Source organism: Alligator sinensis, unplaced genomic scaffold (genome assembly GCF_000455745.1).
Source record: "Alligator sinensis unplaced genomic scaffold, ASM45574v1 scaffold166_1, whole genome shotgun sequence".
In the NCBI taxonomy this organism is placed as follows: Eukaryota; Metazoa; Chordata; order Crocodylia; family Alligatoridae; genus Alligator; species Alligator sinensis.
In genome coordinates this window covers 213,675-228,675 of record NW_005842098.1, presented here as the reverse complement: position 1 = coordinate 228,675, position 15,001 = coordinate 213,675, and the positions used below count along the sequence as shown (strand labels likewise).

Genomic DNA, 15,001 nt, shown 5'->3' with positions numbered 1-15,001 from the left:
CTATAATACACCATTATTGGATGCAATGCTAGAAAAACTTCTCTCATCCTAACCCACTCTCTCAATTTAACCAGCAGAGCGTCCAAAGCACTCCCACAAACATATGGTAAGAAGACACAAATTAATCCCTTGTAAGAGGAGATTCTCCCTTTCTTGTGAGGCATTTTGTTTTATAGCAAGCTAAAGAAGCTAAGAAATGCACACAGCAGGACAAATCCTTAGCCTATACAACAGAAGGATAAGATATGGCAAAAAAGCCCCAAAAGCTGCTTCAGAGTTGTTTTCATCATAAAATTTCTTCCTGATTTTTTTTTTTTTGTTTGTTTGTTTGTTTTCTTTATTTTAAAGCACAGATATGATCTATGTGCTGTTCAGTGAAATGGAACACGCCAGTCTCTCTCAATAGTGTTGCTGGAGCCTGATACTTGACAGCTGAGCAACTGTCTATGCAGGTAAAGCCTTCAGCACATTCAAAAGAGACTGTTATGCTTTCAGCTGGCTGTTATCAGGGCAAGGCAGTCTTTAAACTGCAGTGGGTTAAGCTGCATGTAATGACTGTGGTCAATGCTATACAAAAGAAGAAAACCAGTGTATAAACAGATTTTCTTTTTAATCTCTGTTTGGAGAAAACTCAGACACTGCTTGTTCTTGGAGAAGTAGCTTTCCAGGAAATGAAGATTGTGACACTCCACTTTTGTTCAAGATTTCACTGTGGAATATTTATGCAAATGTCCCAGCGGTAGCACACCTGCATGTCTTGACATTAACTGGGATTCCATGAACATTTGAGCAGGGAAGGCAAGACTGTTTTCTTTCCTTCAGAGAGATTTTTCTGAAGTCCATAAATCTGCAGTGAGCTCTCACTTCTCAAACAGTTCAGTAAATTGCAAAGTCACTGTGAAAATGGACTCCCAGACTTGCAGTTCACCAAAGGCAAAAACATAGCAACATTTTGCCACTGTGGCAGATGACAACCAGTATGATCAATACCATGCTTACTTGTGCCCAGTAGGGTCGACTGCCATTTCACCTCCTTGCTGGTTCCAACCAGAGCAAAGCAAATCCATTTACTATTGCTACTGGGACTCTGCTGTCAAAGGGATGGGGAACTGAACTATGCTCATTGGTCCTGCAGCACTGATAATACTGTGTGCATGAAGAGTACCTAACCAGCTGATCCAAAGCTTGGGGTGCTTCAGATGAGCTATTTGCCATCACCCTATTCTCATCTTTTACCTATCATTTAGCACACCATATTTTCTCACATACCACATGCATCTTTCTTCCAAAAATCAGCTGCTAAAAATTGTGGTGTACATAATAAGCAAGGAAATACAGTAAATCCAGTTTCTATACCTTAAGCCTCCGTGTGAGGAAGGATGGGAGAGGGGGGAAATGAAAGTAACGCTACACAATAAGACTGTGCATGTTCCTCAGAGCAGCACAAATAGCAGGCTGGGCTTCCTTGCAGCTGCTGCTTACTTACTGGTATTTACCAGTATTTTCAGGGAAAGATCTTTTTTTTCTTTACTCTGTCTTTCAAAAACAAGGTAAAGTTCCAAGTAACAATCCACAGAAAACAAGAAGTTATAGAATTTGGAAATGCAAAATGATGTGTCAAGAAAAAAATACATTTTGATCATGGGATGAAAGGAAATAAATATTAATATCACAAATATTTGGAGTCGCCTGCCTTTATGGTTATTTTAAATGGTAAGTTAATGGAGAAGATGGAAAAGGTATAGGAGAGATCTCCTGACAGAATCACTCACTGAATTTTTACCCAGGCACTTACGGTGCTGTAAGATAGCCTTCCAAAAAACCAGCAGCATACATGATGTTTTCATTGCTTATGGACTGACTACCATAGCCTGCTTTGATCTCTAGAATTCCCCATCCTGTTGATTGTATAGTGTCATTGTAAAAGCCATAGGCATCTCCTTTCCTGTCCAATGTATCTTTGACCTGGAATATCTTCTGATCTTTCACCCAATATACAGTTGCATAACGGATTTCTGCAAGCAAAAACAAGCAAGAAAAAGTTAGAATGTTGCATTATCTTTTGCCAGCAATTGGAAGTGTTAGGAAACCCACTCCACTAAAATATACAGCATTCTGATTTATAAATCAACCCTGCCTATAAGCTGAGCCTATATTGTCAGTGTAAATTTTAGGAAACACTGCTTTTACTCCCACGTATAAGTGGATAACTAGAAATAAAAGCATTGAACTGCTACTGTCTTTACAAAAGCTCACAGGAGAGCCAAATAACCAAGAACCCAAAGGGTTAATTGCACTAAAATAATAAAATTAAAACTGCTGAGAAAAATTCTGACTTTCAGTATTTTGGGGAATTCAATAAAAATACCAAGTAAAATAGTTAAGACTGTTAGAGGGCCTGATTATGTCAACCCTATGAATAGGTTAAGTTTGATTTCCTCCCCCCATCTCTTTCTTTTGGTGAAAAAGTAAAGGTGGGATTATAACCAAAACAATAAAATGAATCAATGAATCTAAGGACTGGCAGTCAAGTTTATGGAACTTTTCAGTTCTAGGCCATTCTTTCCAGTCTGTATTTGAAATAATCAAGAGAAATCATCAGATCCCCATCTGCTGATTTGTTCAACTCACTGTTGTACAAAGATTTCTATAACTCTTTGTTTTTTGTTTTTTTGGGGTTCAAGATGGTAAACAGACATGCTAAAAAATGCTAACTATTTAAACTACCTGTTCTCACTAAAGATATCCACTAAAGGAGAAAGTTAAAGTGAGACTCCTTGGTTGGCTGGAGTTGATTTAAAAAATATATATATATATTGCCATTTAAGGTGAGGTTACATATGACACTTAGAGCATGCTAAATCTGTGCAATATTAAGCAGTGTTAAAGTTAGTATGTACTATAAGCACCCAGATGAAACTGCCCCGTGTGCCTCCGCTTCCTAGAGATGTGTGGAGCTGGACCAAGCAGATACTGCAGCAGTGGGGTATTCCTGCCTATATTAGTTAAGAGCATCCCCTCCTATCCCAGTCCAGCTCTGCCTGTGCCTCCTGGAAACAGGCATGTGGGGCAGTTCTACCTGGCAGCAGAGGCAGCACAGCAGCCTGGAGATAAATTTTAAGCTGCTCTTCCTGCTGTCTCAATGATGTCCTGACTAGGGAGATACCTATGTGCTAGGGCTAGAGGTCAGGTTAGGGACCTGCAGCTGTCCTAGAGCAGCACAGCACAGCAGGGAGCTCCATGGGCAATAAAAACAACAGCATCCAGTGCAGGCAGTGAGTGGCCAGGGCTAAGGAAACCTAGGTTGCCTCCCTTCCTCTCACCATCTCACCCCAGTGCAGCAGCCTCAGCTGTTAGATTGGTTAAATCAATACAGCAATCTCAAAGGGATCTCTAGGAAGCCAGGCTCAGTGTGCTTATGCTGCAAAAGGCATCTACTTGTGTGTGTGCATGCAAGGGAAAGGAATTGTGCATGTCTATGCAGAGGCATTGTAATAACTTATTTTTTGAAAGGGGGTGCCACTAAATTCTGAAAAGTTACTGAGGGGGCTTCGAGTCTAAGAAGGCAGAGAACCACTGACTTAAAATATCATCTTGTCTTTATGTGCAATGATGAAAAATTACAAGCTTATTTCCTTTTGCATTTTGAAAATTACCAAATACAATTAAAAGAGCAATCTTGCCTCCTGAGTCACCAAAACCTGTTTCCTGGGCCAGAATACATTTTTTGCTGGCTGGGGTTAGGACATTACACTCTGCCCTCGGGGGTTTCCTTCTTCCAGGGCGGGGACAATGTCCCCTTGCCCTGGCAGCAGGGAGCTCCTGGCCCTGGCTCCCCCGATCACAGGCAGGGGACTTGGAGAGTGACAGGTCCCAGTCCCCTACCCCAATCTGCTGGTGAGGCAGCTAGCAGCTAGCTCGTTGCTGGCTGTCCCATCTGCAGATTGGAGGCAGGAGCCTCGGACCTACCCCACTCCTACAGCTACAGGCCCCGTGCCTCATCACCCAATGGGGGCAGGGGGCTGGGACCTAACCCTGACCAGGGCAGTTCCCAGTCTCCGACCCCAGACAGGGTGGACGATAGGGAGCCTGTTTCCCACTCAGCTCTGTGAGCATTGAGCTGGGTGGGGAACAGGCTGGTGAGCTTGTTCCCCAACCAGCTTCGTGCTCAGGGAACTGAGTGGGGAACAAGCTCCCCAGCCTGTTCCCTGCCCAGCTCCACACTCATGGAGCTGGGCGGAGATCAGGCTCCCCTGCCCTTGCCAGCAGGAAGCTCCCAGTGCCAGCTCCACACCAGAGGGCTGGCGCTGGGAGATCTTTATCTCCCAGCACCAGCTCCATGGTCGTGAGGCTGGTACTGGGAGACCCTTATCTTCCAGCACCGGCTCCGCAGCTGTGAGGCCAGCACTGGGAGACCCTTATCTCCTGGTACCGGCTCCATGGTTGCAGAGCTAGCGATGGGAGATGAGCATCTCCCAGCTCAGATTGCAATGACAGAGCGGGTACTGAGAAATAAGGATCTCCCAGCCCCCACTCCCCGACTGCAATCTCAGAGCGAGGGGCTTGGAGCTCCCTTCTGCCAGGCCAGGGGGACGTAGTCCCTACTCAGGCTCCGGTGGCAGAGCCCGCCCTGGCAACAGGTAGCTCCTAGAGGCAGGGAACAATCTCCTATCCGCTTGTGGACAGCTGACCAGGAGCAGATTTGTCCCAGTCAGGCGTCTACACAAGCACTACCGTGCCGTTACTAATCTAAAGTAAATTTGCTCTTTGCTTTTGCAGGTTACTCATGATTAGCAAGGTTTACTGCATAGGAAGCATCTGTTGACACACACGCTTACTGCGCAGTAAACGATGCCGCTGCACAATTAACGTCTCGTGTAGACATACCCAGCATAACTACCTTAATTAATTTTGCATCCCTATGTCCTTAAACATAGCAGAGAGCGGACTCTAATATGGACGAATCTCACCATGGTTAGTATTCATGCTACAATAACTGGTACCATAAAAACAATTACAATGCATGTGTTAACAAAATATCTAATACTTTTAAGATAACTGTTTCATAGTTAGTTTCATAGTTGGTAGGGTCGGAAGGGACCTGAGCAGATCATCAAGTCCGACCCCCCTGCCATGGCAGGAAAGAACAGCTAGGTGATTATCTAGCCTCCTTTTGAAGATGTAAGTGAAGGCATTAATGGTTAAGTACCTAGTTTGATTTCAGATAAAATATATACTTATTTTGCTTGGTACCCTAAAATACGACATTAAGAAGTGATTTTTACCACAAGCTATGAAATTTCTGAATTTAAAAAGTATAACCATTTCTAAGCAAGCTATGCTGTTTCTTGAACTTAGCATTACTGACATGGGCAGTGTAGTATCTCAGTTGTTTTAAAGTAGTTTTCATCCTTTTCTTTAACTCAGGAATTCAATATTTTAAAAGGCTCTCTCTCTCTTTATGGACAGAAAAGTTCTATAGGCTAGTCTAGTGTTCTAGCAAGCAGACCAGCAGTTGTTTCTTATCGCATCAATATTTGTTATGCTCCATAAAAGATGTTGCTCTCTTATATCAAAATTTAAAATGTAGGCTTGGTTATCACTTAGCACTGAATGAGATTTTTCTTTTGTCCAGACTCCATTATAGGAGTTTTATAGATATTAGGTGACATGAGTTTTAAGCCATGAACACAATGCTTTTTATTTTCAGTGCTTCCTTGCAGTTGGCTGTTGGGACAGTGTTTTAAATGGTGATGCTTGCTTTCTGTGGATTGAAGGATTTTAAAAGGTTCATTAAGACTCAACAGACCTGGACACTTCTTCAGGAAGGTAGAATACAGCAGAAAGGTGAAGCCTTCTTAACTATCTTCTCGAAATGCATATTGTCCCTCTCCTGCTCTAGGTTTAGGAGCAACTCAAATCACATTGTCATATCAGATTCACCCAGGCTGAGCAACCAGCAAAACAAAAGAGGTTTCATCAAGATAGATAACGCATCACCGTGCTAAGGACAGTCCTCCAAAGCTGAGGTTCATAAAAACAAACTATGGGGGGCATGAAACATAAAGAGTGAGAAAAGAGCAAGAACTGCTGAACAAGGATACAAGCCAGATTCACCTGAAATCAGGTGGTCAAAAAGTCAGTGGGCACCTCTACACAAGATGCTATGTCGCCCTCAGTATCATGCGTTGCTATGGTGCCATAGCGGCGGAAAAAAAACATGCGCTGCCAGCACGACGCAATACGGGCTGTTACTGCTCCGTCGTTTAGGACTTCCAAAAGGAAGTCCTAAATGACAGCACAGTAACAAAGGCTCCGTAGAGATGCATGTAGATGCACCCAGTATGTAGTAGAACAAGCCGCTCTACCAACACAGTTGAAACTTTCTAATTTCCTATCAAAAGTCTGGTTTTCGGGCCCTTTCACAAAACAACTTACCCGAGAACTTAATGTTCTTATTATCATATCCCAGAACAATTTTAACCAAAGACTAAAAGCTCTGTAAGCTTTTCTGGCTTATCCTATTTTCAAAATAGCTTCTTCTTCAAACTCTGCAAGTATGCATGTATTTTGTTCTAAGTGGGAGAGGAGTGGAATCTTTTAGGATCACAGCCATTTCTAGTTATTTTCTGTATCTTAGGCAAACTAAAATAGCCCTATCATGAGTTTAACATAGAAGGAAAATGAGTACATTTTATAAAAACAAAATGAGTAAGTAAAAGCAGCTTGCAACTCTTTACCTGTATCATGCAGATATCAAATTTACATCTGATTAGTTACTGCGCAGTAACGAACATGTAGACACCTTACTGCACAGTAACATTGTGTCGGTGGATTGACTTGGGACTAACTTTGGGACTAACAGTGTTAATGCACTTTAACGCTCACGTGTAGATACTGGCCTATTCCTACTTACTACACAGTAACTTTAAACCAAAAGTTTAAAGTGTGTACATGCAGACACACCCAAAGTGAATAAAAGTTTTCTGCCTCAATCTTCAATGATGTCCACATGCCCCTATACATAAAATTCTCTTTTCCTTCCAAATACACCCGCCTATGACATGATATAGTTTACAGAAGAGGAGGGATACTTTTCTGTGCTCATAAGAACTGTGGAAGAAGCCTCTCCTCCCAGAGGCTCCATAAGCCAGACTGGTTTAAATTGTTTTGTTGCTTCTTTTAAAAAAGAAAAAAATGCATTGAAGGAAACTCCAGCAAAAAAAAAACTCCTTAAAAAAAAAAAAAAAGATAAATGCAGTACAAGTAGAGGTCAGCTGCCACCCAAAAATAACATGAAACTTTCTTTACACATTTTTAAAAACACAAGTGTGAGACTTCAGGAAAGAACACTCCTTACCACGGTATTAATCCTCTCTAATTCACTCTCATTCTACCCAACTTTAATGCATTCCACCTTAACTCTGTCTTGTCTTGCTTGTAAAGATGCATGTACATGTCCACATACATACTGTGAAAACAGAATCCTATGCAAAGGATATATTCCCCTATCCTGTAACACTAACTATACATTAATCACTATGGAAAAATCAACACTGGCCTGTCTGAACATAGTCCAGTTAAGAGTTAAAGCAGCAAACTAGTTAAAATCTCTGTATTTATAGAAGCTTACACTGCAATCATATTAAGTAGTATTTGCATTAAAGTATGCAAATTGCTATCAAACATTTCAACCCTATCTTAATCTATACTGTTTTATGCTTCCAGCCATTCATTTTTTAAAAAGGCATCTAGGACAGAGGTATAGTAATGGACCTGGGCAACAGAATCCTTCTGAAACCTCCATTTTATTAATTTATTTACTAGGCAATTGCTCATCAAGAATGACGGGCGGGTGGGGAGCAGGCAGGGATGGAGCCCCAGGCCCCTCCCATCCAGGCCTGCTCCCCTCCTCCTGGCATTACCTGCAGGGAGTGGCGGGGGGGGGCCAGGCCCCGCCAGCCCAGCCGGCCTCACCCCACCACTTCCTTCTGGTCTGTTGCTGCCGTCTCCAGGGAGCAGTGCTAGCCTCGCCCTTCCCCCCCTTCCATCCCCTGTGTCTCCACCATCATGGCAGCAGGCTGCCTTCTATCAGAATGCTTCTTCGTGCTCTGATTGGCTGTTTGTCATCCAATCAGAGCGCAAATAAAGCATTATGGACAGACAGCCAGACTTAGGTTTTTATAATATTCAAATTTTTAACCTTGTCTAAAGCCAACAAAAAACACAGGGCTTGGGAAAACCTTGTGTAGGGAGAGGAGGAGCCCTTCTCAAGGGAAGTACCATCAACTTGTGAAGAATCTAATCTTTTCTTTAAAGAAGGAAAGAAAGAAAGAGAACCAACAGTTTCTATCACCATGGTTGCAAAAATAACCTTCTAAATATGCATGCATCGCTGCACTTGCATCATGAGTTCACAGGTAGTTCCCATGCCACTGCTGCTCAGAGATTTCCCCAGGTTACAGCATAGTGACAGCTGACCAGTGTCCTGGGTGGGGGTTGGTTTGTTTTTTTTTTCAGTTAGTTGGTTGGTTGGTTGGGGGTTTTTTGCACTACCCTCCAGAGGATTCTGAATGGCACCAATGGCACTGTCAATAACCAAGCAAGTTTTCACTGCACTACTGCTTGGGTAGATCTGTATAGCAAGCAGAGGCAGGTACTAGTCACTGAGATGGATGACTCAAAAACAAAAACCCTGAGGACAAGGCAAATTAGTGGAGACGCCCTCGCCCCATCACAAAAGCAGCCAGAAATTTGAAAGAGGCACGTTGCGAAAGATGCACAATTCTGCAGCAGCCAGGACACTGCAGGGCGTGAAAGGAAATGAAACAAAAATACTATAACAATGTGAATAAATTAAATAAACAAAGCAGTAATAATAACAATAATACTCCTTTCCCCTTTCAGCAGCCACTAGCAAGGGTTTTGAGACACGGCCCTTCAAATTAAGGATACTTATTGACTGGGATGAAACCTAGATCTCTCAAAGACAGGAAAATACAGCACTCTAGTAGGAATTTCAGAAAATTTTCCTTCTCCTGCAATCAGAGAAGATCTTGCTTCCCACCTAAAATGATAGCCCTGAGCAACAGAAGCAACCGTCCATCTTCTGGTCTGGTCTGTACCTGGCAGTGACTGGTCTTCTGTCTTCTAGGTGTCTGGAAGAATTTCCCAACCCTACATCTGCATGTGGAGCTGAATACAAGAGTCATCATGAGAGAGATTAACAGATGTTAAAACCGAGTTTTGATCTTTTACTTAAAGGTGAAGAAAAAAGAAATGAAATTACATGGTAAAAGGCAGAGAGCACAATGAAGGAAAATAAAGAGAGAAATGACTGAGGGAAGAGTAAAGGAAAAGAAAAGACAGATACTGAAGATGACATCAAGAAAAAATAAAGCCTACAATATGGAAAAAGAATGGATAGAAAAGCCAAACAACAAGCAATGTAATAAAGACAGATGGTCCAAAAATATTCAACTAATTAGCTGTTTAACAAATGTCACTCATTTGTAGCTATATAAATACTACCTGGTAAATATTTAAAAATGCCAGGGACACTATTTGAGCACTACTAGATAGCTATTTCTTTTCCTCACTGCTCAAAACTGCCATAAATTAGACTTGAGTGTTCTTTTAACTTACTAAAAATGGAAGGACCTTATCTTGTAATTAAAAACAGTAAATCATGCTCCTATTCTTTAAAAGTGCAGGTGTTGCAACTTTTGAGGAGTGGCACACAAGTATTTTTGCCCTGTCTGGCAGACTTATTCCTCAGGCTAGTATATAAGTCTTGGGTATATTTTTCAAGCATTCTGTGTATATGTCTACACAAGGTTTACTGCACAGTAGACTAGTTAGCTGCACGGTAAACACTGCACATCTACACATGCACCCCTTTGTACTATCCTGCACAAAATATTTTACTCTGAAACAGCACACGTGTAGACACTACCCCAGCTGGCTGGGGCAAAAGGGTATTTCAGTGAGGGGCTTGCCTGTTGGCTAGTCCCACACTGAAGCAACCTTGTGCACACTGAGCTGAGGGAAGCAGCCCCAGGCTGGCAGGCTAACCCCTGGGGCCCTCTGCCAGCCAGGGCTGCTCCAACCCAGCAAAACATGCTGCAGTCCCAGGCACACTTGTAGATGTCCCGCCTGGGTGCAATAAACCCCCAGAGCAATATGCTCCAGAGTTGATTCATTCGCATTAATATACATGTGTAGACACACCCTGTATGTCTCCAACAACACACCTTTATGTAATGAAAAAAGCACTATGTTAAGGTAGGGTGAAGGACAGTATAGCAGTAGGGGACACACTGAACCCTTAGGTATTAAATTCCAAATTTTTTAATGTTTGGTTTGGGTTAATAGTTTGTTTTTTTAATAATGCTTAATTTTTGTAGAGAAGGGAACATTGAGTTATTAACTAAATTCCATCTATTGACTTCTGGCCTTAGCTCTTGCCAGCAAATTGTCAAACTTTCTAACAATTCCATGCCTACCATTTCACTGAGAACCACTTCTGCACAACCTGGCAGCTAGCAAACAGAACTTCCACAAAGCCATATTCTTCTGTTTTTAGCCTCCAAGTCATACTGTTCTATAGTTGCATATTAATATTTCAGTTCAACCAAACTGAGGAAGTTCTGGTGTTTCTCTTCCTTTTTTAATATGCAAAGGAAACTTGGATACTGCAACAGACTCATGTTTATTTCCCCTGCCCTTAAAGACAAAGTAAGATATTTCACCTTACCTATAATCAAACAAGACTTGCCATTATCTGAAGCTAGTTACTTGATCTGGGCCACTGATGAAAACCAGGGAGGGCAGCAGTCAAATAAGTACGAATTTTGAATTACACTTTGAATCTTCCATTAAAAAAATAAATACAAGAAAATTTTTCTTTGTCCAAATTTTTGTCAAAAACTGAGCCCAAAGAGTTTTGTCATTGAAGCTATACATAGACACCTCATTTGAAATGGGCCTGATTGTCCTGGGGTTTGGCCCAGAGCAAAGCAGGAGTAACACGGTCTCATTTGCACATGTCTCCCTTCCAAACTACATTGCTGCCAGAAAGGAGCACACAGCCTGGCCAGAATGTCCTGGGGAAAACAGAGAGAGCCTTTGAGGCACACAGCCATTTTCTGGGAAAAAGCATTAGCACATTTTATCCCACATACTTCAGAGGGAGTTGAAGCAGGACAGTAAACTTTCAGGTTTGTAGGATCCTGAGGCAAAAAAGCTTTCTTCCAGGACAAATGCGATGTCTATTTACAACTCCAAAATAAAAGCCATAACAACTAACTTTAGCTGTTGGAGTTGTAACACATCAGGCATACTAAAGAATGGAGAGTAGAGAGGCATCTTAGAGACTAATTTAGAGAAGTACCTAATTCAGTGGGTGTGTCTACATGTGCAATTAATGCGCATTAATAAAGTCCAGAGCATATTGCTCCAGAGCTTATTTGTACACAGCAAATGGAGCCAGGCCAAAGCAGCCCAGGCTGGCAGGGGACACAGGGCATCAGGCTGCCAAACCAGAGCTCCTCCAACCGGGCTCCATGTGCTGCAGAAGGGCTGGCTGGGGCATGAGGGTGCTTCAGCACAGGGCTAGCTGGCAGGCAGCCCCCACACTGAAGTAACGTCATGCCCAGCCAACCCCTCACAGTATATGGAGCCCCATCAGACTAGCCAGCCCAGGTCTGTTTCGGCAGGGCTTCACATGCTGCAGAAGAGCTGGCTGGGGCACAAAGGTGTCTCAAGTTGGGGCTAGGCTGGCTGAGGCACAAGCAGCCCCTGCAGTGAAGCACCCTCATGCCTCAACCAGCCTTCTGCTGCACCTGGAGCCCCGTGCTGCAGAGGGGCTGGCTGAAGCATGAGAATGCTTCAGTGCAAGGATTGCCTGCCAGCTAGCTCCATGCTGAAGCACCCATGTGCCCCAGCCAGCCGTGTCACCGTCTACACATGTGCTGCAACACATGAAACAACACCACTGCAGGGTGATACTTGTGTTTAGCTGAACTCCTGCAGAGGCATTTATTAGTCTACTGTGACCACCTAATAGGGTCACAAATGTTTTACTGCAGAGCTAATTAGTCAACTCCACAGTAAACATCTCATGTAGATGCACCCAGTTAGTCTCTAAGGTGCCACCACATCCTGCCTTCTGCCTGTCTTCTGAGTAACATGACTACCTTCCTCTCTATACTCTCTAAAAACCAGCATGCAAACTTCAAGGTAAAACTTTACTCAAATTATTCAAAAATGATTACTGAATAATGAACAAATGTGTAAAAAAAATAATATTCTATTTAGACACCTAAAATGTTTTAGAAGGTCCAAAAACACTGTATAAATTGTTCAAGGAATAATTCAGCCACTTCTACTAGCGTCTCATTAATCCAGCAACAACTGTCTACACTTCCACGTAATTGAGTCAGTCAGGCATTGACTATAAGGCTTTCCATATCTTCAATTTCCCATAATTTGTCTTTCTATAATTTGAATGGTTGACACACTCTTTTGAACAGCATTAATGTTCGAATGCACTCTCTTGTCATGGCAATTTAGATGTGAAAAGCAGGTCTCTGAGATAAGGTAGGCCAGCTTCCCCCCTCCACCTATCCCCCCTTCCCAAAAACTGTACTTCTGTCTTAAAGTAAAACGTTTTTTGGATATGTTCACTGTTCTGTGGACAGAAGTAAACTATTTTAGGACAATTCTACATATCCAGCAATAGCAACATGAGTGAGGTAAGCTTGGCTGGGATCCTGTCTCCACTCTTTTTATTGGTATCTCTCTTATTCCTGGGTATCCATGGTGTCACATGGCTTTTTGTGAAACAGCAGAAACTCTGGACAATATTTTCTATCTGATTATCTACTTGCCAGAACTTTCTCATTCTCCTCTCCACCACAAAGCCTCCACTGCCAATGTCACTCTCATTCCCTGATGCTGCTTTCCATCCCTCCTTCCCTCCTCTCCTTTTTGTTTCTTTCCATCTTGCATTCTTTCCTAGTTTCTCTTTTCCCCATCTTTCCAATTGCTGGAAAATCCTTTTTGTCATCATGAGGCTTCAGGCTTCCTTTTGAGATAAAAGAGATGGCCCCACATCCTGTGGATCATCTTGTCTATGCACTAACAGATAGGAACAAATGCTTTAATACGTATCTGTAAGATCTCTCAGATAGAACAGGTGGAAAATTGAACTTTAAGCATCACATCTATAGAAAATAATAGGGTCACTAGAAATGTGCCATAAAGGCATGTGAACAGTTACATCTGAACTGCAGTTCTGAAGTCACAGAGGCGGGAGAATAAAGATCTAAATGCAGGAAGCAAAAACCCCACAGTAGTCAAACATTAAGCTTGAAAGCGTTATAGTAGTCTCAGTCATAACTTTTAACCTAATATTAACTTAATAAATTTGGCTGAAAATACCTCACTATGCAAATATAAAATGAAAAAGACCTGTCTCCGAGTGTTGCTTATAACAGGGAAAGGAAATGTATTTTATTAAATCTTAGCTAGTATGCTACCATTAATTACCAGAAAGGCACCAGGATGGCAATAAGTTTATCTACAGCAGTGATTCTCAACCAGGGTGCTGCCAGATTCAACAAAGCTGCCAGTAGGTGAGATGATAAGCAGCAAAAAGTGCAGGCTCAGGTATGCCCCTGGCTGGCCAATCCCCCACTCACAGTACCGGATCCATCTTCAAGGAGGTAAGTACTGTAATATGTAAATTAGTTTTTGAAACTGGAGCCACTCAATTCACAAAAGTTATGGAGAGAAGTCTTGAGTCTAACAAGGGGTGCCATGAGTCCAAAGAGGTTGGAACCACTGCCCTACCGGCACATAACACCAGGTCATCTTTAACATCTGCTTCACTTCTGATACTAAAAGCACGGTGCCTATTATATACCCTTCTTATAAGAAAACTTTGTCTCCTCTTAAACTTACTATTTGAAACCTGCTAAAAGCTTATATATTCAAAGTGAAATATTAATCCTTAACTATAATATTCCCTGTCTATTCCCTACTCTATACTGTGCATAGCAGTTATAATTATTATTATAATGGCTCAATAATTATTATTATTATAGCTCAATACAATTTCCTTTCTGTCTGTATATTTTTAAACTGCAAGAGGCAAGGATTTTTGAGGAGTGATCTTGTATTGAACCAACTGCATGGTTGGAATAAAGTTAGAAATAGGTCACCATGTTAGTCTGAAGTCAAGTAAAAGGCAAGGCAGATTTGCACCTTATAGACTGACAGGAGTAGATGGCTAGCTAGCTAGCGCAAGCTTCTGCCCTCTGTGTGTACATGTCTGTATGTGCATGTGTACATGTGTATATACAGATGTGCATATATGTATATATATGGATGTACATAAGATATAAAATATTTGTGTATGCCTTTAAGATGTGGATGCCCAAAAACATTGCTGACCCCTGAGGTACATTCTGTCTGTGTGTGTCTGTGTATGCATCTATACACCCCCCTTATATATATGTGAGTGTGTGTGTGTATACATATGTATATGTATATACAAGGGGGGTGTGCAATGCTGGATTTAGGCTAAAGCTACTTAAACTACAGTTTAGGGCTGCACAATATGAGGGGCCTCTAAATAAGGGGAAAATGGACATTTTTGTTCTCAAATGACAAATATATATGTGGTTCACAGTTATTATTCATATTGAGTTCATACATTTGTGCAGAAATAATAATGCATTTATTCAGCATGGCATAGTCCAGCACTGTATGTATGTGTGTATAGACATCTCTGTAGGGGGTGTATGTGTTTCTGTGTGTGTACATGTGCATGCCCATGGGTTGCTAAGACCCGGCTGGACAAAGCCGTGGCTGGGATGTTGTGCTTGGGTCTGGTCCCGCTTTGCACTAGATGACCTCCCTGCTCCCTGGTTTTCTGTGTGTGTGTGTGTGCACACGTGTGCGCGCACCTGACAGAGTAACCGGGTCGGGCTGGACG

The 15,001-nt window shown here is 42.2% G+C and overlaps 1 protein-coding gene across 1 annotated transcript in view; it reads right to left on the bottom strand.

Moving 5' to 3' along the window:
- PLBD1 (phospholipase B domain containing 1) overlaps window positions 1-8,359 on the bottom strand; it is a 40,845-nt gene extending 32,486 nt beyond the window's left edge. The window contains exons 1-2 of the mRNA XM_025204806.1: window positions 8,284-8,359; window positions 1,796-2,015 (exon numbers count right to left, since the gene is read on the bottom strand). Of these exons, the coding sequence (XP_025060591.1) occupies window positions 1,796-2,015; window positions 8,284-8,359 (296 nt within the window). The remainder of the gene's footprint in view (window positions 1-1,795; window positions 2,016-8,283) is intronic.
- Between the last annotated feature and the right edge of the window lie 6,642 nt (window positions 8,360-15,001).